Source organism: Bufo bufo, chromosome 5, assembly GCF_905171765.1.
Source record: "Bufo bufo chromosome 5, aBufBuf1.1, whole genome shotgun sequence".
Classification (NCBI taxonomy): Eukaryota; Metazoa; Chordata; class Amphibia; order Anura; family Bufonidae; genus Bufo; species Bufo bufo.
This window is the reverse complement of record NC_053393.1, coordinates 248281351-248307469: the sequence shown is the minus strand read 5'-3', so window position 1 is coordinate 248307469 and position 26119 is coordinate 248281351. Positions and strand designations below refer to the sequence as shown.

General features: G+C 41.8%; 1 protein-coding gene across 4 annotated transcripts in view; it reads right to left on the bottom strand.

Annotated features, from left to right (window-relative positions):
• The window catches only part of COBL (cordon-bleu WH2 repeat protein), a 586878-nt gene that overhangs the window by 192708 nt on the left and 368051 nt on the right, over positions 1 to 26119 (bottom strand). For all 4 annotated transcript variants that reach the window (XM_040433733.1, XM_040433731.1, XM_040433734.1 and 1 more), the window contains one exon: positions 1002 to 1119. In XM_040433733.1, coding sequence (XP_040289667.1) covers positions 1002 to 1119 — 118 coding nt within the window. The remainder of the gene's footprint in view (positions 1 to 1001; positions 1120 to 26119) is intronic.

Here is a 26119-nt window from a genome sequence, read left to right as displayed (position 1 = left end):
CGCTGTGTCTGCAGCGATCGTGAAGGCAGGGACACCTGGGCACTGTCCCTGCCTTGTCTTAGGGTTGCCCGCTGTCACTGACAACGGGCAACCCGATCAGCAGCTGCACGATTAGCGTGCAGCTGCTATTTCTGACAGGACGTTTTAAAACGTGCTGTCAGAAATAGACGTCCACCCATAGGACGTTTATATCCTATGGGCGGACGTGAGGCGGTTAAGCAGACTGTGATTGTCTATTGTCGTGACTTAGATGAAGATCAGATAACATTTTATGACCAATTTGTGCAGAAATCCATATAATTCCAAATGGTTCACATACTTTTTCTAGCAACTGTATTTAAAGAATTTTTGGGGATTTGTTTTGCTCTCTTTTGCTACCTGCTGTTCGTTTTGTATTTTTGCTAATTTTATCTCCTTTTTACAGATTTTTTTAAGCCCTTTGTAATCTTCAATGGCTACAGCTGACCACTCAGATTTGTATTTTTTAAATGCTCTCTTTTTGTCTTTTATTTCCCTTTGTACAGTAGCTGTAACCCATAGGGGGTTTAATTTTAGCCGCTTATACTTGTTACCTAAAAGGATAAATTTTTTAGGGCATTTATTCAATGTGGATTTGAAGCTCTCCCATTTATCCTCAGTATTATTTTGTGACAGTAGCTTCTCCCAGTCTATACCTTGAAATGCTATATTATATGTTTAGAGATGGGCACACTCTAGCAAGTTACATATTTCTCTGCATGCTCTGTAAGTTGAGGGCAAACCACACTGCAATTCATCATTCCAGCCAGTTGTTAAAACATGATGGGGTAAATTTATCAATTCCTGTGCCTGCACCAGAAATTAGGCACCAAAAAGTCACACATTTTTGCACAAAACAATCAATGTGCGACATTTGGTAAATCTGGCACATACTGCGCCGATACAGACTCAAGAAATGTTGAATAAAAAAATTCCCCTCAGGATGAAATTATCCCAGTATCTTCACAACTGTTGCTTCTTACCAATGGAGCTTCTCCTGTTCTCCAAATCTTCATGCTTCTCATTTGGCATCTGAGAGGTTGGCGGTGGTGGGGCTCTGCGTTTCTTTTTCTGCTGCTCTTTTTGAACTGCAGCATATAACTGAAAAAAAAGCAATACTAAATGAAATCTAATTTGTAATGCAAGTAATTCTATATTGAAAATTTTACATAAATATTTAATTAAATATTAAAAACATAGGGGATCATTAATTTATATGAAATACACCTAAATTAGGCGTATTTCAGGCGCAGATGGCGGTGCAACGGTTAGCCTGGTTTAGGTGTACGAAATGGTCCAAATGTAAGACAGCTAGGAAGCTGTCTTACATTTAGAACTGGCGCTGGATATGCCAAAGTTATGGAGAGGCCTGCGCCTGTTCATAACTTCAGCGGATCCATCTCCAGCTATGGGCCTTTATTAAGCCCAGCGTCTAAAACACCGGTTTTAATAAATGTTCCCCATAATATATATTTTATATCAATTTTAAATAGTTTTAATCCCTTACACATCTGAATAATCTGTTAATCTACAATATATAATACCTTTCCTTTGTCCTGGCATTTCCCTCTCTCTTGCTTACAATGTTGTCTTTTGCTCACTTTTTTTTTGTTTTTTAGTTTTAAACTCGACTAGAGATGTGTGTAGTATAGACCAACATTTTCCAAACAGGGCTCCCTGGAACCCCAGTCTTCCTTAGTACCTGGCCAAAGGTTCCTCAACAAACAGCAGCAAGGGCGGTGATTTTTACAAACTGATGTCAAGATTGCACAACATAACAGTCAACCTGTGTCAACCAGAATACACAGTAATCCTAGGTAAGAATTACATAATGCTTTAGCTCAGTTGAAAAAAAAATGCTCAGGGGATCCCCCATGGCAGTAATGTTGGAAATCACTCGGTTAGAACAAACATTATGAGTTTTACTGCTGTGTTGCTGTGATTTTCCAAAATGTGATTCTATTTTTATGGGTATGCACATGTGTGTAGGTTTGTGTATGCACTTGGATGTGCACAAGTCTGTACATCTGGCTATACCTCATGAAAATCAGCTTTAGGAAATATTCACACATTATGCTAAAATATGAAAAAAACATAGTATCTGAATACGTTCTAGCACCAATTTATATGAGGAACTAATGAGGTATGAATAGGGATTTCCACTATAAACATTTATGGCATATTCATTGGATGCATTTAATTCCATGCATTTCTGACTACCAAGAATCTGATCTCTGGAATCTTCACCAACTGTCAGAATAAGAGTGAGTCAACTGCTTTCCAGCAGAGATGGGGCAGAGAACCTATCATTTCATCCCTACTCATAAAATTACGAATAATCAAATTATGATAACTAATGGAAGATGTCTATAAACCACTAGCTGACTTGGACACGCTGTGTTTGGGCATCCACTTGGCAAATGAGGTTCAATGTGGATAAATGTAAAGTTATGCATCTTGGTATTAATAATCTCTGTGCATCAAATGTCGCAGGGGATGTAACACTGGGGGAGTCACTTATAGAGAAGGATTTGGGTGTCCTTGTAGATGGTAGATCAAATAACAGCATACAATGTCAATCAGCTGCTTCTAAGGCTAGTAGGAAATTGTAATGTATTAATAGAGGCATGGACTCAGGGAACAGGGATATAATATTACCAACAGGGATATAATATTACCAGGGATATAATATTACCACATAGAGCTAGTGCAGCCTCTATGGAATATGCGGTTCAGTTCTGGGCACCAGTCCATAGAAAAGATGCTCTGGAGCTGGAAAAAGTACAAAGGAGCAACTTAACTGATAAAGGGCATGGAGGCCTTAGTTATGAGGAAAGATTAAAAAGCATTAAACTTATTTAGTCTTGAAAAGAAACATCTAAGGGGGGGGCATGATTAACCTATAAAAATATATACTGTAAATGGGCCATACAAAATATATGGTGAAAAGCTTTTCCATGTAAAATCCCCTTAAAAGACAAGGGGACACTGCCTCCAACTGGAGAAGAAAAAGTTCAGTCCCCAGAGGCGACAACGCTTCTTTACTGTAAGAACTATAAATATGTGGAATAGACTACCTTAGGACGTGGTCATAGCAGGTACAGTGAATTCTTAATTTAAATAACATTAACCACTTAAGGACCATAGGTTTATACCCCCCTAAAGACCAGGCCCTTTTTTACAAATCGGCACTACACTACTTTCACCGTTTATTGCTCGGTCATGCAACTTACCACCCAAATGAATTTTACCTCCTTTTCTTCTCACTAATAGAGCTTTCATTTGGTGGTATTTCATTGCTGCTGACATTTTTACTTTTTTTGTTATTAATCGAAATTTAACGATTTTTTTGCAAAAAAATGACATTTTTCACTTTCAGTTGTAAAATTTTGCAAAAAAAACGAGATCCATATAGAAATTTTGCTCTAAATTTATAGTTCTACATGTCTTTGATAAAAAAAAAATGTTTGGGTAAAAAAAAAATGGTTTGGGTAAAAGTTATAGCGTTTACAAACTATGGTACAAAAATGTGAATTTCCGCTTTTTGAAGCAGCTCTGACTTTCTGAGCACCTGTCATGTTTCCTGAGGTTCTACAATGCCCAGACAGTACAAACACCCCACAAATGACCCCATTTTGGAAAGTACACACCCTAAGGTATTCGCTGATGGGCATAGTGAGTTCATAGAACTTTTTATTTTTTGTCACAAGTTAGCGGAAAATGATTTTTTTTTTTTTTTTTTTTTTTTCCTACAAAGTCTCATATTCCACTAACTTGTGACAAAAAATAAAAACTTCTATGAACTCACTATGCCCATCACGAAATACCTTGGGGTCTCTTCTTTCCAAAATGGGGTCACTTGTGGGGTAGTTATACTGCCCTGGCATTCTAGGGGCCCAAATGTGTGGTAAGGAGTTTGAAATCAAATTCTGTAAAAAATGACCAGTGAAATCCGAAAGGTGCTTTTGGAATGTGGGCCCCTTTGCCCACCTAGGCTGCAAAAAAGTGTCACACATCTGGTATCTACGTACTCAGGAGAAGTGGAGGAATGTGTTTTGGGGTGTCATTTTACATATACCCATGCTGGGTGAGATAAATATCTTGGTCAAATGCCAACTTTGTATAAAAAAATGGGAAAAGTTGTCTTTTGCCAAGATATTTCTCTCACCCAGCATGGGTATATGTAAAATGACACCCCAAAACACATTCCCCACCTTCTCCTGAGTACGGCAATACCAGATGTGTGACACTTTTTTGCAGCCTAGGTGGGCAAAGGGGCCCATATTCCAAAGAGCACCTTTCGGATTTCACAGGTCATTTTTTACAGAATTTGATTTCAAACTCCTTACCACACATTCGGGCCCCTAGAATGCCAGGGCAGTATAACTACCCCACAAGTGACCCCATTTTGGAAAGAAGAGACCCCAAGGTATTCCGTGAGGGGCATGGCAAGTTCCTAGAATTTTTTATTTTTTGTCACAAGTTAGTGGAAAATGAGACTTTGTATGAAAAAAAAAAAAAAAAAAAAATCAGCATTTTCCACTAACTTGTGACAAAAAATAAAAAATTCTAGGAACTTGCCATGCCCCTCACGGAATACCTTGGGGTGTCTTCTTTCCAAAATGGGGTCACTTGTGGGGTAGTTATACTGCCCTGGCATTTTCCAGGGGCCCTAATGTGTGGTAAGTAGGTAAATGACCTGTGAAATCCTAAAGGTGCTCTTTGGAATATGGGCCCCTTTGCCCACCTAGGCTGCAAAAAAGTGTCACACATGTGGTATCGCCGTATTCAGGAGAAGTTGGGGAATGTGTTTTGGGGTGTCATTTTACATATACCCTTGCTGGGTGAGAGAAATATCTTGGCAAAAGACAACTTTTACCATTTTTTTATACAAAGTTGGCATTTGACCAAGATATTTCTCTCACCCAGCATGGGTATATGTAAAATGACACCCCAAAACACCTTCCCCAACTTCTCCTGAGTACGGCGATACCAGATGTGTGACACTTTATTGCAGCCTAGATGGGCAAAGGTGCCCAAATTCCTTTTAGGAGGGCATTTTTAGACATTTGGATACCAGACTTCTTCTCACGCTTTGGGGCCCCTAGAATGCCAGGGCAGTATAAATACCCCACATGTGACCCCATTTTGGAAAGAAGACACCCCAAGGTATTCAATAAGGGGCATGGCGAGTTCATAGAATTTTTTTTTTTTTGGCACAAGTTAGCGGAAATTGATATTTTTAATTTTTTTTCTCACAAAGTCTCCCGTTCCGCTAACTTGGGACAAAAATTTCAATCTTTCATGGACTCAATATTCCCCTCACGGAATACCTGGGGGTGTCTTCTTTCCAAAATGGGGTCACATGTGGGGTATTTATACTGCCCTGGCATTCTAGGGGCCCTAAAGCGTGAGAAGAAGTCTGGAATATAAATGTCTAAAAAATTTTACGCATTTGGTTTCCGTGAGGGGTATGGTGAGTTCATGTGAGATTTTATTTTTTGACACAAGTTAGTGGAATATGAGACTTTGTAAGAAAAAAAAAATAATAATTCCGCTAACTTGGGCCAAAAAAATGTCTGAATGGAGCCTTACAGAGGGGTGATCAATGACAGGGGGGGTGATCAATGACAGGGGGGGTGATCAATGACAGGGGGGGTGATCAATGACAGGGGTGTAATCAATGACAGGGGGGTGATCAGGGAGTCTATATGGGGTGATAACCACAGTCATTGATCACGCCCGTGTAAGGCTTCATTCAGACGTCCGTATGCGTTTTGCGGATCCGATCCATCTATCAGTGCATCCGTAAAAATCATGCGGACATCTGAATGGAGCTTTACAGGGGGGTAATCAATGACAGGGGGGTAATCAATGACAGGGGGGTGATCAGGGAGTCTATATGGGGTGATCACCACAGTCATTGATCACGCCCCTGTAAGGCTTCATTCAGACGTCCGGATGCGTTTTGCGGATCCGATCCATCTATCAGTGGATCCGTAAAAATCATGCGGACATCTGAATGGAGCTTTACAGGGGGGTGATCAATGACAGGGGGGTGATCAGGGAGTCTATATGGGGTGATAACCACAGTCATTGATCACGCCCCTGTAAGGCTTCATTCAGACGTCCGGATGCGTTTTGCGGATCCGATCCATCTATCAGTGCATCCGTAAAAATCATGCGGACATCTGAATGGAGCTTTACAGGGGGGTAATCAATGACAGGGGGGTGATCACCACAGTCATTGATCATGCCCCTGTAAGGCTTCATTCAGACGTCCGGATGCGTTTTGCGGATCCGATCCATCTATCAGTGCATCCGTAAAAATCATGCGGACATCTGAATGGAGCTTTACAGGGGGGTAATCAATGACAGGGGGGTGATCACCACAGTCATTGATCATGCCCCTGTAAGGCTTCATTCAGACGTCCGTATGCGTTTTGCGGATCCGATCCATCTATCAGTGCATCCGTAAAAATCATGCGGACATCTGAATGGAGCTTTACAGGGGGGTGATCAATGACAGGGGGGTGATCAATGACAGGGGTGTAATCAATGACAGGGGGGTGATCAGGGAGTCTATATGGGGTGATCACCACAATCATTGATCATGCCCCTGTAAGGCTTCATTCAGACGTCCGGATGCGTTTTGCGGATCCGATCCATCTATCAGTGCATCCGTAAAAATCATGCGGACATCTGAATGGAGCTTTACAGGGGGGTAATCAATGACAGGGGGGTAATCAATGACAGGGGGGTGATCAGGGAGTCTATATGGGGTGATCACCACAGTCATTGATCACGCCCCTGTAAGGCTTCATTCAGACGTCCGGATGCGTTTTGCGGATCCGATCCATCTATCAGTGGATCCGTAAAAATCATGCGGACGTCTGAATGGAGCTTTACAGGGGGGTGATCAATGACAGGGGGGTGATCAATGACAGGGGGGTGATCAGGGAGTCTATATGGGGTGATCAGGGGTGATCAGGGGCTAATAAGGGGTTAATAAGTGACGGGGGGGGGGGGGGGTGTAGTGTAGTGTAGTGGTGCTTGGTGCTACTTTACTGAGCTACCTGTGTCCTCTGGTGGTCGATCCAAACAAAGGGGACCACCAGAGGACCAGGTAGCAGGTATATTAGACGCTGTTATCAAAACAGCGTCTAATATACCTGTTAGGGGTTAAAAAAAACACATCTCCAGCCTGCCAGCGAACGATCGCCGCTGGCAGGCTGGAGATCAACTCTCTTACCTTCCGTTCCTGTGAGCGCGCGCGCCTGTGTGCGCGCGTTCACAGGAAATCTCGGCTCACGCGAGATGACGCCTATTGGCGTTAGCGTAGCCTGGGGGAGCCGCCGCAATGACGCCTTTCGGCGTTACAGTTGCGGGAAGTGGTTAAAGGGGTTTCCAGGAGTTTTATACTATACCTATCATGTGGATAGGTCACCAGTGTCTGATTGGTGGGGGTATGATGCCCAGGACCCGCGTCAATCAACTAGAGAAGGCAGCAGCACTCGCAGTAGTGCTGCGGCCTTCTCTAGCTTTTCCTAGGCGATGCGACGTCACATTCACCAGTTACATGGCCTAGGTGTAGCTCAGCCCCATTGAAGTGAATGGGGCTGAGCTGCAATACCAAGCACAGCCGCTATACAAAGCTACTGTGCACTCCACTGCTTTCTGATGGGCGGGTCAGAATTCTGAGTCTCACTCCCCTGTTCTAGAATTCACATCCTTACATAAGCTTTTTTTGTACTTGACATGTCTAGTTAACTTTGTAACTATGTGAACTGAGTCCTCTTCATCTCTTTATTTGATCCAAATCCAATTATTTTTCTTAGAAGACGGAAAATATGTTATCATCTGCAATGACTACATGTTTTATTTAATTTTTAAAATTGGAAAACAATTCAAATTCTCGACTACGTTCAAATTTCAGTTGTCACGACCATGGTCATGGTCGTGACTCCTTGAGCCGCATGCAGTTGCCCGTGGTCTGGTCTTGTGGTCAATCACAGGTGAGGGCTGTTAGTATGATGCCTCACGTGTGGTTGCCGCTGGCAACATGATGTTATTTGGCAGTACAGCAGCCTGAGCTGGTTGCTAGCTAGCCTCTGCTGGAAGCCTGTAGCTGAGGGGTACTCCAGGCATGTTATGCTGGAGTCATCCTCCTGGTATCCTGATGCCATCTATCCAGTGAGGGCCACCCTTGTGGTCATAAAACTAATGTATTGATGTTATGCTTATGTTTGTGTGGAGTCACCTTATTGCAGTTATGGATCTGGTTTCCTGTGTGAGTTATGTTGTGTGCTGTGTCCTTTTGTGTTTGGTGTGGATAACAGCTATTGAGCACGGGTTCCAGTCAGTGTGTCTGTGGCAGGTAGGTGTGGAAGTGGTTTTACTCGCCTGCCATATCCATATGCTGTTGATGTTCCCCTTTCCTTGCAGCTTGACCAGGGAGACTCCTGTTCCTCCGTGTCTAGGAGGAACCGGTCATCTTACCCTGCTCCTAGTCCAGGGATCTCTTGAGGGCTAGTAGGGACTCGTGGTTCCTGAGTATGAGCCCTCCTACCATCTGGGTTGGCTCATACAGTTAGGAGTCAGGGTCAGAGTTAGGGATGCTTTAGGAGGTTACCTGCTCCCTAATTCTGTTGTCCAGGCCTAGCAGCTTCCTTATCCTTAACATCGCACGGATGAGGGTTTCCCCCACTCTCACCTGCGACTGTATGACCACAATGGCTCCTTGCTGCGATACCTTCGAAAGAGGGTGCAGCATGTATCGCCATCTGTTGATGGGGTGCATGCGCGTTCTCCGGAGGGAGAGCGTTATGGGGGTTTTCACTGTTAACGGCGCGGTGAGTGGCTTTTCCCGGCCATTCCATTCTCACCGTTGTCTGTATTGGTGCCCCCTTACTTGTTATTCCCCTCCCCCCCTCCCATTGTTTTTAGTGCCCCACCAACTTTCCCTTTTTGTGGTTGGGGGGGGCTTTGAGGGGTCATGGTCGTGACTCCTTGAGCCGCATGCAGTTGCCCGCGGTCTGGTCTTGTGGTCAATCACAGGTGAGGGCTGTTAGTATGATGCCTCACGTGTGGTTGCCGCTTGCAACATGATGTTATTTGGCAGTATAGCAGCCTGAGCTGGTTGCTAGGCAACTTGCTGTCAAGTGCATGCGGTTGCACCTGGCAACCTGTCTTTGTAGGTGTGCACTTTGTATGTTTGGTGTGCACGGGATTTTAGTTATGTGTGCATTTCCCCTTTAAGTGACACTTACCTTCTTTGGTTTTGGAAGTGTTAATTCCTTTCCTAGTATGTCTGTGTGGGTGTGGCTACTTGGGCTATTTAGCCTCTGCTGGAAGCATGTAGCTGAGGGGTACTCCAGGCATGTTATGCTGGAGTCATCCTCCTGGTATCCTGATGCCATCTATACAGTGAGGGCCACCCTTGTGGTCATAAAACTAATGTATTGATGTTATGCTTATGTTTGTGTGGAGTCTCACCTTATTGCAGTTATGGATCTGGTTTCCTGTGTGAGTTATGTTGTGTGCTGTGTCCTTTTGTGTTTGGTGTGGATAACAGCTATTGAGCACGGGTTCCAGTCAGTGTGTCTGTGGCAGGTAGGTGTGGAAGTGGTTTCACTCGCCTGCCATATCCATATGCTGTTGATGTTCCCCTTTCCTGGCAGCTTGGCCAGGGAGACTCTTGTTCCTCCGTGTCTAGGAGGAACAGGTCATCTTACCCTGCTCCTAGTCCAGGAATCTCTTGAGGGCTAGTAGGGACTCGAGGTTCCTGAGTATTAACCCTCCTACCATCTGGGTTGGCTCAGACAGTTAGGAGTCAGGGTCAGAGTCAGGGTCAGAGTCAGGGTCAGAGTAAGGGACGCTTTAGGAGGTTACCTGCTCCCTAATTCTGTTGTCCAGGCCTAGCAGCTTCCTTATCCTTAACATCGCACGGATAAGGGTTTCCCCCACTCTCATCCGTGACATCAGTAGAAATATTCTGAAAAAAGTTAATTATTTACATGAACGAAATCCTCTTTTATGCATATTTGGGACAAGATCCATGTGAATTTGAAGGGTTTGCCTGATAATTTATACTGAAAACAACCCTGCTATCTACATGGTAACATAGTTTGGAAGGTTGGAAAAAGAAATACAATGAGGAACAGAAGTATTTGAACACCTTGCGATTTTGCAAGTTCTCCCACTTAGAAATCATGGAGGGGTCTGAAATTCACATTGTAGGTGCATTCCCACTCTGAGAGACAGAATAAAAAATAAAAAAATCAGGAAATCACATTGTATGATTTTTAAAGAATTTATTTGTCTTGCACTGCTGAACATAAGTATTTGAACACCTGAGAAAATCAGTGTTAATATTTGGTACAGAAGCCTTTGTTTGCAATTACAGAGGTCAAACGTTTCCTGTAGTTCTTGACCAGGTTTTCACACACTGCAACAGGGATTTTGGCCCACTCCTCCACACAGATCTCCTCTAGATCTGTCAAGTTTCGGGGCTGTCCCTTAGCACGGAGTTTCAGCTCCCTCCAAAGATGTTCTATTGGATTTAGGTCTGGAGACTGGCTAGGCCACTCCAGAACCTTGATATGCTTCTTACAGACCCACTCTTTGGTTATCCTGGCTGTGTGCTTCGGGTCGTTGACATGTTGGAAGACCCAGCCACGAGCCATTTTCAATGCTCTGACTGAGGGAAGGAGGTTGTTGCTAAAAATCTCACAATAAATGGCCCCATTCATCCTCTCCTTAATACAGTGCAGTCGTCCTGTCCCCTTCACAGAAAAGCACCCCCAAAGCATGATGTTACCACCCCCATGCTTCACAGTAGGGGTGGTATTCTTGGGATGCAACTCATCCTTCTTTTTCCTCCAAACACGGAAAGTAAAGTTTAGAACAAAAAGTTATACTTTGGCCTCACCTGATCACATGACTTTCTCCCATGCCTCCTCTGGATCATCCAGGTGGTCATTGGCAAACTTCAGACGGGCCTGGACATGTGATGACTTGAGCAGGGGAACCTTCCGTGCAATGCATGATTTGAAACCATGACAGCGTAGTGTTCTACCTACAGTGACCTTTGAAACTGTGGTCCCAGCTCTCTTCATGTCATTGACCATCTCCTCCCTTGTAGTTCTGGGCTGATTCCTCACCTGTCTTATCATCAGTGATATCCCACAAGGTGAGATCTTGCATGGAGCCCCAGTCCAAGGGAGACTGACAGTCGTCTTTAGCCTCTTCCATTTTCTAACAATTGCTCCAACAGTTGATCTATTTTCACCAAGATGCTTGGCAATTGCCCCGTAGCCCTTTCCAGCCTTGTGTAGGACCACAATTTTGTCTCTGGTGTCTTTTGACAGCTCTTTGGTCTTGCCCATGGTAGTAGTTGGCGTCTGACTGACTGTTGGGTGGACAGGTGTCTTTAAAGAGCTCAGACAGGTGCTACTAAGTTAGATTAATGAGTGGAGTAGAGGTGGACTTTTTAAAGGCACAGTAACAGGTCTTTGAGAGCCAGAATTCTTGCTGTTTCTCAGATGTTCAAATACTTCAAATACAGCAGTGCAAGAAAAATAAATTCTTTAAAAATCATACAATGTGATTTTCTTTATTTTTTTTTATTCTGTCTCTCAATGTGAATTTCAGACCCCTCCGTGATTTCTAAATGGGAGAACTTGCAAAATCGCAGGGTGTTCAAATACTTCTGTTCCTCACTGTACGTCCACCCAGTTCAGCCTCTTATCCTGCAAAGCTGATTAAAAGGAAGGCAATATGCCAGGCATGGCCAACCTGCGGCTCTCCAGCTGTTGTAAAACTACAACTCCCACCATGCCCTGCTGTAGGCTGATAGCTGTAGGTACTCTGGGCATGCTGGGACTTGTAGTTTTGCAACAGCTGGAGAGCCTCAAGTTGGCAATCCATGCAATATGCTGATCACTGCAGGTCTGTCTTCAGTTGATTTTCAGTGAAAGCTCTAGCTTTAAATACATTTGTAGTTTTACATGCCAGCCACTCAACTATTAGGACCCCCGAGTTTAAGGTTTGTGGGGCCTCCCTCTAACATTTATTTGCCTTACCAGGGCATATAAACAGAGTTTGTCATAATGAGACAACCCATTTGACACCTTTTGACCACCCATAAAAGTTTTATGGTAACTTTTAAAGGGCTCAAGGCAAAAGTGTGCATCAATAGTTCATGTGTTAGAGATAGCAGGAATTCCAGTAAAGAAGGTTTAATTTTTTTTTTATTGTGCTGTGCTGTGGATGGATACAATACAGCAGAGCTTCTGAAACTTCTAATGGGCCATCAAGAGTAACCTGAAAACCCACCTTTTCAGGAAAGCCTATCATCTGCCACCACACACCCACAAGAGCAGCCTATACCCTCACCTACTGTGTTCTCCCGTTCCCTTATAGATTGTAAGCTCTCGCGGGCAGGGTCCTCTACCCCCTGTACCAGTCTGTTATGTACAGCGCAGTGGAATTGATGGCGCTTTAAAATAAGTAACTAATAATAATACTAAAGAACAGGGTGAAGCCTGGGTATGATTAATGCAAATGAGGGCTTCAGTTCACAGAAGGGGAATTTTATAGAAACTTTTTATGATCTGGTTTTAGACGATTTTAGATCAGTCGACAAACTACAAATTGAGAAACACAATCTCAGTGCAAAAGAGAAATTGGCTCCAGGATAATCCGGATCTAATAATCCGCAATGCGGACAAAGGAGGTGGCATTGTCCTCCAGGATAGGAATGACTATATCAAGGAGGCGAATCGGATTTTGTCCGACACGGAATATTATCAACAGTTGACCGAAAATCCTATCATGGAACATCAACAGTCGTTCAAAGCTCTTATCAACTCAGCTTCCCATATCCTGAGTAAAAAGGAACATAATTACATTCTTATCACAAACCCAGTTATTGCCACCTTCTATCATTTACCCAAAATCCATAAGAGCACCTCTAATCCCCCTGGCCGTCCTATTATCTCAGGAATTTCATCACTCACGTGCAACTTATCCCACTACGTCGATATCCTCCTACAAAAATATGTAGTACAATTACCATCCCATCTGAGAGATTCTACTACCTTAATACAGCTCTTACGGAATATCAAATGGAAAGAAACATACCATTGGCTGACCCTAGACGTTACATCACTCTATTCGAATATTAAGCACGAACTGGGTATCAAATGCGTAAAAAGCTTTTTAGATACCGACGACCAATTACCAGCGGAACAAAATGATTTTATCCTAAGAAGTATTGATTTTATTTTGACTCATAATATTTTTAAGTTTGAAGATAATCTATATCTACAGACTAAAGGAACCGCGATGGGTACGCGTTTCGCGCCCAGTTTCGCTAATCTTTTTATGGGGGCTTTCGAGGACACTTTTATCTATAAATCAAAATTTTGGACACAAAATATAATTTTTTATCGTCGCTACATCGACGATTTGATTTTAATTTAGGAAGGCGACATTTTAACAATAAACGATTTTATCAAGGACCTAAACTCCACCAATTGGGGTCTCACCTTCTCAGGCTCAAGCGATAAATCCAAAGCTGAATATCTTGACCTAGAGCTACATATAAATGATGGATCCGTTAATACACGAACATTTTTTAAAGAAGTGGACTGCAACAGTTATTTGGACTATTCAAGTGAACATTTCAAGAAGTGGAAGAAAAATATTCCGTATAGTCAATTTAAGCGAATTAGGCGTAATTGCTCCAAGGACGAAGATTTTGTCACACAAAGTAATATAATTCGGTCCAGATTCCTACAAAAGGGCTATCCGACGGATGTAATAGATACAGCTTTCAATAAGGCACAAGCACTTACACAAGCAGAATGTCTGGCAGGAAGCAAGAAACAAAACGATACCAAATACCACAATACCAACTTTTTAACCACCTATAATAGCAACCACATAGATATCCGTAAAATTCTGTCTAGACATTGGTATATTCTAAGAAAAGATCCCTTCCTGAACTCTGAGATAACAAAACAACTGTCTCTAGTATTCAGACGAGCAAAAACATTAAAAAATATTCTAGCCCCCAGTAAACTGAAGAACAAACGTGAAGAAGTAGGCAGCCAAGTTAATATTAAAACTCTGGGGAGCTATAGATGTAACCAACCAAGATGTCTCTGCTGCAGATCTATGAATAATACCACTTCTTTCATGGGCCGAAATGACGAACTTTTTAAAATCAAGGACGAACTAAACTGTGGATCATCCAACATCATCTATCTCATCACGTGTCCCTGTAATCTCCGTTATGTAGGGCGCACCATACAGACCTTGCGCAATCGACTTAACAAACACAGATCCAATGTGAAGAAAAAATTCCTCCAGCATAGTATCTCCAGACATGCTACCGTCCACCACCAAGGCTCTTTTTTGGGATTCACGGTTACCCCGATCGAGCAAGTCCGATCCAACGGATACAACATTATCCAGACATTGAGGAAACGCGAGATGTACTGGATATACAAATTAAACTGCCTCAATCCATATGGCCTGAATGAGGCTTTCGAAATCAATTTATAAAATCCACCACTCCGCGTCAAGTTCATGCAAATACCCCAGCCCCAACAAAACCCCCCCCCCTTCCCCAATCATGTCCCATCCTCCCCCCAAACCACCCGTGGACAAACCCCCCCTCCGCCCCCCACCCACAACATCCCTCGTCCATAGAGGTCCCTCCAAGGACCCTCCATTAGTCATTAAAATTCTGCCATCCTTTAAATCAGACATTTTAGCGACGTAGCAATCCCATTTAGTATCCTTTTCATATACCCTGCTTCTTTCGCCATCCCCAAGTAATGAATAGAAATGTCACATACATTAAATATTACACATTTAAAATAATCCAGCCCATGTGACTTTCACTCTCTGACCCACTGATTGATTATTTATTTCCATAATATAGCCCAATACAAGTTCCATTAGTTTTAAATGCTATCCACACAATAGTTTTAAATTAATTTTATTTATATATCCATCCATTCAATCCATCTATTTATCTTATTTTACTCTCTGACCCACTGATTATTTATTTCAACCCTTGGACTTTTACCCTCCTACCCATTGATTATTTATTTCCATAATATAACCCAATATAAGTTCTATAAGCTATTTACACATATAACACATTCCATTCATCTATTTATCTCATTTTAGTCCAAAACCAGGTTCTCTATAAAGGTTCCATTGTATTCCAGTCTGTGCAGTACGTATGCACTGCTCTTCAGCCAGCCCGATCCGACACTCCCCCTCTCTGACGCTACAGCTCGATCCGACACTCCCTCTCTCTGATACAACAGCAGCGTCTGGTTGCTATGAGACGGAGTGTGACGTCTCCCAGCATGTGACCAGTCGCGGCCTTATGCGACCGCCTTCGCTCCCAGCGGCCGCCTCCCCCTCATACCCACGATCTTCCTCAGATGGCGGTCACATGGTACAGCCATGTGACCGCTTTGCATGACATCACCAGGGCTTGCAGGAACGCCCACGATCCAACCCTGACGGTGGTCACATGGTATAGTCATGTGATCGGATCACATGACAATACAAGGTCCTGCACCACTTCAAACTTTCTTTTAACTTCCCCTGTACCCTAATCAATAAGTAGAAATCGCAACACTAGGAATGATCTGCCCTTGAACAGGGACACCAAGTCTATATATCAAAATAAAGTTTGATAGGTAGTAAAGTATTTTAACCCATTTGTTCACACAGCTCTGAGAGCCTGTTCAGTACCGCCTACTGACCCGCCCCTACCCCGCCCCCTGTGTGTTTTTGGCGGTTTTTTACTGTATTTAAATGTATGCAATTTTACCAGTATGTATGCAAGCCAATTGTACCTGAAGAAGGGGTTAAACCCCGAAACGCGTTGTACCACTTGCTCAAATAAATATTAACCAATATCACTCCAACTATTGGGTGTTTTTTGCGCCGCGGGACACCTTTTCTTTTATTTGAACCACTGGCTTTCTGCGGGATTCCAGGCATCCCTGAACAGAAGTATCCATCCCGGGCTGCACACCATCCGTTGTGAGGAGTTCATGACACTTTGATATACGTCCACATTAGAGTTGTGCCTAAACTAGCACAACTCCATCAGGTGAGCCTCCCCAGTGGAGATACCTTTTTATCTATTTTCTCTACGATATTACCCTATGGTGCGCCATTCTTTTTTGTTCTATAGTGGAACGACGCCTGTTTCTGACCCTCAGTTCACAGAGAGGCAGGATCTCATGCATCTTAGCTGCTTATCCTTCCAGTGCTGGCCACAGGTATAATTTAATCAGTAGGATCAACCCTACTATGTAGCATGTCTAGTTGTATAGGGTTGATCCTGGTAACAGGTGCTTATTAACTAAACCAAGCAGGGCCCAGTTGTTTCCCCTACACCTATTTATACCATGACTATATGCAGCCATGAGTAAGACAATGTTTGGTGGAAACATGTTTGGTTGATGTTTCGTGCATCTCAGGAGGATGTTTTAACCATGTGCAACATTAACTTTACATCCTGGTAAGCTGGCTATTTCTCTATATATTTTCATTGACTATAAGCGGTGTCAAAATTATACATATTGTTGGTCGGAGTTGTTTTTCATTGGTTTACTATTTTCGGTGTACAAGTTGTAGTACAAAAATGATAAAAAATAAACCATAAAATAATTTATTATGCATTGCTTCTCTCCTAGAAGCAATGTATTGGCCATCCCATTATTAGGAATTAATAAAAATAAATGGCATACTTTGAGTATCAGTAATATATGTGCACAAAAAAAAAAAAAAAAAAAAAAAAATTTTTGTTAACCCACTTTCTTATCACTGCATTAGCCCTTGACACGCCATATGTTTATTCAGTCACAAATGTTTTCAGATCAAAAGTAATTGCTATCAGAATTTCTGGACACCATATTAAACATTTTGTCTGCTTTCAAGTGACTGTAAAAACATTGTAATAATAAATTATTAAACTGTTTTTCAACTTGGCTTGCATGCACAATACCAACAAATGTGCTACACTAGCCAAACCAAGAAGCCAAACCCCAGTACACTTTGTAAAAGTTAAAGTCCATTCAGACCATCATAATTTATTTCAGAAATACCACCACACTTGGCAGTACAAATTAATAATATAACACCCCCGTAGTTGTGACATGTAGACATTAACATTTAGGACAACACAGAACCACAAAAATATTTTGGCCTCAAAAACTGCAATAATAGCATGTACTGTATTTTACTTACAAAAATAATCTTTAGCTCATTCACAAAATATATGTACCCTATAATGAAAAAAGCCTTTGCATCCTTTAACGTAAAAAAACTTTTATACAAAATACTACATGAAATAATAAAAGAAACCTATTTATCTGATAGTTTCCACAAATTAGCTGAAACAAAAAACTCATTGATGAAAAATAACGTGCCCAGTTTTTTGCAAAACTTGGCATGCAGTTATCAGGCACATATGTAAATGCTTACAGCGCTGACCTGATTAGACACTAGATATTGTAAAAGTGGGTGTAAAAGTTCTTCCCCGATGCCCAATAAAAAGGTTCTCACAGGTTACTTTTAGGTAGTGTACCTTAGGCCTCATGCACACAACTGTTGTTTGGGTCCGCATCCGAGCTGCATTCAATGGGGCCACAAAAGATGAGGACAGCACTCCGCGTGCTGTCTACATCCGTTGCTCCTTTCCGTGGCCCCGCAAAAAAAAAAAAAAAAAAGAATATGTCCTATTCTTGTCTGTTTTGTGGACAAGAGTAGGCATTTCTAACATGGGCCGCTGGTTCCGCAAACTGCCACACACAGCCGGCATGTTTTATGATGAGAGATTGTTGACTGCTAAACATGCCTCTCTCTATGATGCACTCAAAGACAATGGGGGAGATTTATCAAACTGGTGAAAAGTAGAACTGACTTAGTTGCCCATAGCAACCAATCAGATACCACCTTTCATTTTTCATAGCTCCTTTGGAAAATGAAACGTGGAATCTGATTGGTTGCTATGGGCAACTAAGCCAGTTCTGCTTTACACCAGTTTGATAAATCTCTCCCAATGTGCCCAGTTAACAGATTTCGAGAGGGTGTGCATCATTGGACTGAGAGAACAGAGATGGTCATTTTGACAAAGTACCCACCATCTAGGCCTTTCTGACCTAGCTGTCAAGAGGTTTTGGGAGCATTGGATATGTGAGGACATGCATACACAGTGAAGAGGCTCTAGATGGCCTGGACAGACCACCAGTAGAGAGGATTGCTTGATCTGCCAACAAGCATGAGCAACTCCCACAGTATCATTGTCCACCATTCAGACACAGGTTGCACCTTCAATACACTGCCCTGTTATTGTCTAAGCCATTTCCAGGCACTTAGCAGAAGGACATTTGGTATCAGGGCAGCCACAAACTGTCCTGCCATTGATAGTCTGCCAGTGTCGCCTTCGTTTGCAGTGGTGTCATAAACTTGAAACCTGAACTAATTTGGACTGGAACAGTATTGTCTTCAGTGACTAATTCAGATTCTGTCTGGGATCTAATGACGCTCAGGTTTGAGTGTGGTGGTCTTATGGTGACTGTATCAATTCTGCCTTTGCTGTGAAACGACATACTTCCCAACTGCTGGTGTGATTATCTGGGCAGCCATCTCATATGACAAGGGTTTCCCACGGATGTCTCGGCCAGAAAACAACACTTCCTTGGCCGGCCCAGTCACCATATTTATCGCCAATCAAATATTTATGGGACCTGCTGGACTTCCAGCTTTGTCAACCTACGAGTGTGCAGAATCTACAGGCCTAGCTGCAATATCTGCAGGCAAATGTGCCACAGGATACCATACGGAACCTGTATGCCTCAATACACAACCGTATTTTATCTTATATTCTAGCTAGAAGTTGCCCAACAGGGGACTAGAGGCTCCTTTCAATTGTAGTTTACCCCCAATAAATGTATCCTTTTCGCTCTAATATTGTAATCACCTACATCTATCATTATTACATTCACACATAAAAAGTTTCATTTGATTCTAACACCTCCTACTTGGTCTGCATTTTTTTTTCTCAATTAGTGTATATACACTACTCACAAAAAGTTAGAGATATTTGGCTTGTGGGTGAAATTTCAGGATGAATCTAAAATGCACTCTAACCTTTACAGGTGAACTTAAAGGGAACCTGCTGACCGTACTGAGGACAGTATAAAGTAGTACTGCAGGTGGGCAGGGAGAGCAGGAATTCATGAATAACCATGACTTTTCTCAGGTAGATTTGACTCTTTTCAAGGACTGTGCTGCAATGATTACCATGCTGTTTCTTGGCAACCACTTACTTTTAGCTGATGTGTGACACACTGCTGAAATCAGCATTTCTGTCACTATTTTATACTGCCCTCAGTACGGTCAGCATAAAGTTGATGACAAGTTCACTTTAATTGTGACTTTTTCTAAACTCTTGAATGCACATGTCCAGCTGTTCAGTGTTTCAGTACTTTTTGCACAACTTGCTGTTCTCTAACAAGCAAAGTTCACAACAGGAGTTTGATTTATGAATCGCCCAATAAATTCCCTGGTTCAATTAGAATTGGTATTTAAACAGTCCTCCTCATCATGCTGTTCACATTCTGACATCATGAGACCAAGACGACATCTAACAATTGATCAATAGTACCTCGCCATTGCAAAGCTTTAAGCAGGATGTTCTTAGACAGAAGTGGCCACTGAGCTTAGAGTGCCACAGAGTGTCATCAGCAGGTTGAAATAGAGATACATAGAGACTGGAAGAGTCACAGAAAGGTATAGAAGTGGACATCCTTTGGACACATCCCACACTGATGACCGCTTCATTGTGAACAATGCCCTGCAGAACCGGATGATGAATGCCAAACAACTACAGGCACATTTAAGGGAGGTGAGAAGCACTCAAGTGTCACGTCAGAACATTTGAAACCGTTTACATCAGTGTGGTCTGCGTGCTAGACGACCTGCAAGGGTACCTGACCACAGGCGTCATCATCTTGCATGGGCCAGGGATTATCTACGCTTGAAGAGGGACCAGTGGGCCTCAGCGCTGTTCAATGATGAAAGTCTATTCACACTGAGCAGAAAAGAAGGCCCCAATAATTTTAAAGAAATCAACGAGAGGACTATGCATCAGCCAATGTTTGCCTTTGGTGGTGGTGTGTCTAGGCAGGTGTATCTAGTCAATAGAGATCTGCCCTACACTTTGTGAATGGTACAGTGACAACCCATACTACTTGAATAACATCATTAATCCAGTCATTGTGCCTCTGCATGAACAACACAGGCCTAATTTATCTTCATGGGAAAAAAATTGCCAGCTCATCGAGGTTGCATCATTAGGGAACGGCTGCTGGAGACTGGGGTACCTTAAATGAAGTGGCCTGCTCTTTCTTCAGACCTGAATATCATTGAAAACCTATGGGATCAGCTGAGTTGTCGTGTAGAGGCCCGTAACTCTGCACCCTAGAACATCAATGACCTGAGGGCCGCCCTTCAAGAAGAGTGGGATACCATGCCTCAACAGACAATAAGTTGACTTGTGGACAGCATGAGACATCGTTGTCAAGCTGTAACTGATGCTCACGGCCATATGACAAGTTTTTGAGACATTGACATTTTTTTATGGGGGTATACCCTCCACTTTTGTTGGCTTTTGTGTCAATAAATTGTTTGAGATTAGGAATTTATCATTGCATGCTTCTACGTAAATGCCCTACTTTTACTTTTATTATATAATATCACTGTAGCATGAAATTTTTATGTTTTCCATAGATTTCAGCCAAAAGCCAAATATCCCTAGCTTTTTGTGAGTAGTGTACATATCGAATTTTAAACATGCATTACTTATGTCACACACTTCACTTTCATAAATAATCGATATCATGCTTATACTTGCAATGGGATTGTGAAGCACCATGTCCCTACAAACTGATACATGAATACATGGCAGAGAAGTGCAATTAATCACTGACAAAATCAAAAACACAGGTTTTTCTGTAACTTAGTACCACAATTATCTATATATTTGAACAAATCCTGGGGCAAATTTTCTGTTCATTATGAGCCACAATTCTAGCACAGTTTGCAAAAAATTGTCTTGTACCAGGTTTATTAAGCGTTTTAGTGACTTTTACGCATAGTCTGACAAAGGTGGGTGACTTATTAAAAAGGGGCTATATTTCACATGGGGGCGTAGTTTATAAAAAGGAACATTGGGGACATTTCTCAATAATGCCGTAATTTGCGCCAAAAAATACTAAAGTTAGGCTACTGTCACACTAGCGTTTTAGTTTTCCGGTATTGAGATTCATCATAGGGGCTCATTACCGGAAAAAACGCCTCAGTTTTGTCCCCATTCATTGTCAATGGGGAAAAAACTGAACTGAACAGAACGAAATGCTCCAAAATGCCTTCTGTTCTGTTTAGTTGCATTCCCATACCGGAGAGCAAACCACAACATATTGTAGTTTGCTTTCCGATCTGGGATGCGAAGCAAGACGGATCCGGCATGACCCACAATGCAAGTCAATGGGGACAGATCTGTTTTCTCTGCCACAATAGAAAACGGATCCGTCCCCTATTGACTTTCAATGGTGTTCAAAACGGATCCGTCATGGCTCTAGAAGACATAATACAACTGGATCCATTCATGACAGATGCATGCGGTTGTATTATTGTAACGACAGTGACAGATCTGCAAAAAACGCTAGTGTGAAAGTAGCCTTACAATTTAAAACTGGTGATTTGTTTCACCTCATATATCAAAAGGTGCACACCACTTGTAAAATGTTACTTTTTAAAATGTCAACTTGATTATCCGCCTATTTCTCTTGATTTGCGACATTTTAACACCAACAACTAACCCTCTAAACTTTAGACTTTTGAAACATAATTGCGACTTTTAAAGCATATTTTTGAAATTTCCACTGGCAAAATGCAACTTTTATTTCACACTTGGGATGTTTTTGTTATTAGTAACATAGTAACATAGTACATAAGGCCAAAAAATACATTTGTCCATCCAGTTCGGCCTGTCATCCTGCAAGTTGATCCAGAGGAAGGCCAAAAAAAAAACTGTGAGGTAGAAGCCAATTTTCCCCACTTTAGGCCTCATGCACACGATCGTTGTTGTGTTCCGTGTCCGTTGTTCCGTTTTCCGTGATTTTCTGCGGACCCATTGACTTTCAATGGGTCCGTTAAAAACTCGGATAATGCACCGTTTGTCATCCGCGTCCGTGATCCGTGTTTCCAGTCCGTCAAAAAAATATGACCTGTTCTATTTTTTACATGGACAACGGTTCGCGGACCCATTCAAGTCAATGGGTCCGTGAAAAAACACAGAGGCACACAAGATTGTCATCCATGTCCGTGATCCGTGTCATTTGCAAGGCAAACTTGAATTAGATTTTTTTTTTCACTTTTCATGTCTGGCGATCCTCCAAAAATCAAGGAAGACACACGGAAACAAAAACGGAAACGGATCACGGAACAACGGAACCCCGTTTGCAGACCGTGAAAAAATACTGTTGTGTGCAAGAGGCCTAAAGGGAATAAGAAATTCCTTCCCGACTCCAATTAGGCAATCAGAATAACTCCCTGGATGAACTCTCTAGTAGCTATACCCTGTAATATTATTACACTCCAGAAATACACCCAGGCCCCTCTTGAATTCCTTTATTGTACTCACCATCACCACCTCCTCAGGCAGAGAGTTCCATAGTCTCACTGCTCTTACCGTAAAGAATACTTTTCTATGTTTGTGTACAAACCTTCTTCCCTCCAGACGCAGAGGATGTCCCCTCGTCACAGTCCTGGGGATAAATAGATGATGGGAGATCTCTCTGTACTGACCCGATATATTTATACATAGTAATTAGATCTCCCCTCAGTCGTCTTTTTTCTAAAGTAAATAACCCTAATTTTGATAATCTTTCAGGGTACTGTAGTTGCCCCATTCCAGTTATTACTTTAGTTGCCCTCCTCTGGACCCTCTCCAGCTCTGCTATGTCTGCCTTGTTTACAGGAGCCCAGAACTGTACACAGTACTGCATGTGTGGTCTGACTAGCGATTTGTAAAGTGGTAGGACTATGTTCTTATCACGGGCATCTATGCCCCTTTTGATGCAACCCATTATCTTATTGGCCTTGGCAGCAGCTGCCTGACACTGTTTTTTGCAGCTTAGTTTGCTGTTTATTAAAATTACTAGATCCTTTTCCATGTCAGTGTTATCGAGTGTTTTACCATTTAGTATGTATGGGTGACTTGCATTATTCCTTCCCCTGTGCATAACTTTACATTTGTCAGTGTTAAACCTCATCTGCCACTTATCTGCGCAAGCCTCCAATCTATCCAGATCCCTTTGTAGTAGTATACTGTCCTCTTCAGTGTTAATTACTTTACACAGTTTAGTGTCATCTGAGAAAATTTATACTTTACTATGCAAGCCTTCTACAAGATCATTAATAAATATATTCAAGAGAACAGGGTCCAATACTGACCCCTGAGGTACCCCACTAGTGACCCAATCTGAGTGTGTACCGTTAATAACCACCCTCAGTTTTCTATCATTGAGCCAGTTACTTACCCACATACAGACGTTTTCTCCCAGTCCGAGCATTCTCATTTTATATACTAACCTTTTATGTGGTACAGTGTCAAATGCTTTGGAGAAGTCCAGATATACAACATCCATTGATTCACCGCTGTCAAGTCTAGAACTTACCTTCTGATAGAAACTGATTAAATTAGTTTGGCAAGTCCGATCCCTCATGAAGCCATGCTGATATGGCGTTATTTGCTTATTTCCGTTGAGATGCTCTAAGATAACATCTCTTAGAAAACCTTCAAACAGTTTACCCACAACAGATGTTAAACTTACCGGCCTATAGTTTCCAGGCTCTGTTTTGTTTTTGTTGAATGTCAGTTTACTGACAAAACCCTGTTTAGCTCATATTAGAAAAAATTATTGCATCCTGTGTTTATACTTACCTATCACTTTTTCCCACCACAAGTTGGTTTCATTTTTTATAAATGCAACTTTATGACAAAAAGTTGCATCTTTATTCCATAAATGTGAATTTTTACACAAACCACCAACACATAAGCTGGTTTAATTGTCTGCAACAATTTGAGCCATTTCTGCCCATAAGAGGATGATAAATAAGATGTAATATGCACCAGTTTCATAGCCTCGCCCACTTTGACATTTACAACTCATTTCTTGCGTGATGCCTTCTTTATGGTGAAAATTATGGAGAAAACAGTTGATATATTTGGTGCAAATCAAAACGCCATTCTTTTTGGTGCATTTTACACCATAATTCTGGTGCAACATGCTTAGTAAATTTCCCCCATTGTGTCCCCAAAAAATCTGTGCAATTTTCTTGTACATTCACTAAGCCAACAAATAGGTAGTGTAAACTTATCATCCAGTATCAGACACTGTGATAAATCTGGCACAGTTTAAAACTGGCTGACTAAGTTTACACTCAGTGTCTGTCTCAGTGTTGGATATCATTAATAAATCTGCACACAGTGGAAGTTCTCATATTTGTAAAGCCCTCTTCAGATGTTTTGTCATGATTTATATTTAATAAATCTGTAGATAATATTGATGACAAAATAACACTATTTTGTCTTATTTTATATATTTTTTTAGTTTCCTTTCATACAAACTCACCACTGTGTTGTAGCTATATACTGCCAACAATAATAGCACAAATCACCATTTCTATGTAATACACAATTTTCATATACAAGTAATTCTGCATATATTATAATTTTATACATCTTTTCCAGGTTTCCGGATACCTAAATAATTAATGTCAGCAATCAGATGCAGAGTTGACTGTGATTTGTACATGAACCCTCTGAATTGTCAAGTGCTTCGAAATATAAATAAAGATTATTATTCTAACAGAGACGCACAAACGGCGCCCTGCGGCCACATGTGGCCTGTGATGCCATTGTGTGTGGTCCCCAAACCATCTGGTCACATGTTTGTCTGTGTCTAGTGGCTGCTAATTTCTATGTATAAGAAGAATGGCCCATAAGGAAAGAGCAGGGACAGGCAAGTACTAATGATGCACTGGTCATCTCTAAGACCTACATATACTTGCATAATGGAGGTCTTCTGATCCATGTGTAGCACTCCAGTAAGGGGTAGATGAAGTGGAGAGATGGTCATTCATTGTAATTTTTAGAAATAGTGAAACCCTCAATTATTTCAAAGACTTACTTAAAATAAAATGGAGAGAGTCTCCTACTGGAGTGTGAACAGGGGAGAAGGGGACCCCCAACCTCCCAATAACTGGGTGTCCTGGAGATGGATCCAGTGTCTATTGTATCTGGCATTTATATCATATACTTTCAGATGGTAATACCATTTTCAGTTTTATTGCTGCCCTTGGGATTAGTTAAACCTGTCAATGTGGCCCTCGGACCAGAAAAAGTTGTGCAGCCTTAAGAATATTTAGCAGAATCTGGAGTTGTACATTGTTCTACTGGTCAGTGACACCTGCACAAATATGGCCTTCATGAAAGAGTCATCAGAAGAAAACTACTACTGCATCCTCGCCACAAAATTCTGTATCGGAAGTTTGCAAAAGAACATCTAAACAAGCCTGATGCATTATGCAAACAAGTTCTGTGGACTGATGAGGTTAAAATAGAACTCGATGGCCACAATGAGCAATGATATGTTTGGAGAAAAAAGGGCACAGGATTTAATGAAAAGAACAACTCTCCAACCATTAAGCATGGGGGTGGATCAATGATGCTTTGGGGTTGTGTTGCAGCCAATGGCACAGGGAACAATTAACGGGTAGAGGAAGGAATGGATTCAATGAAATTCCAGCAAATTCTAGAAGCAAACACAACACCAACTGTAAAAAAGCTGAAGTTGAAAAGAGTATGGCTCCTACAATTGGATAATGATCCTAAATGCACTTCAAAATTCAAAATAGACTACAGTACCTCAAAAGGCACAAACTGAAGGTTTCACCATGGCCCTCAAAGTCCCCTGAGCTATAAATATGT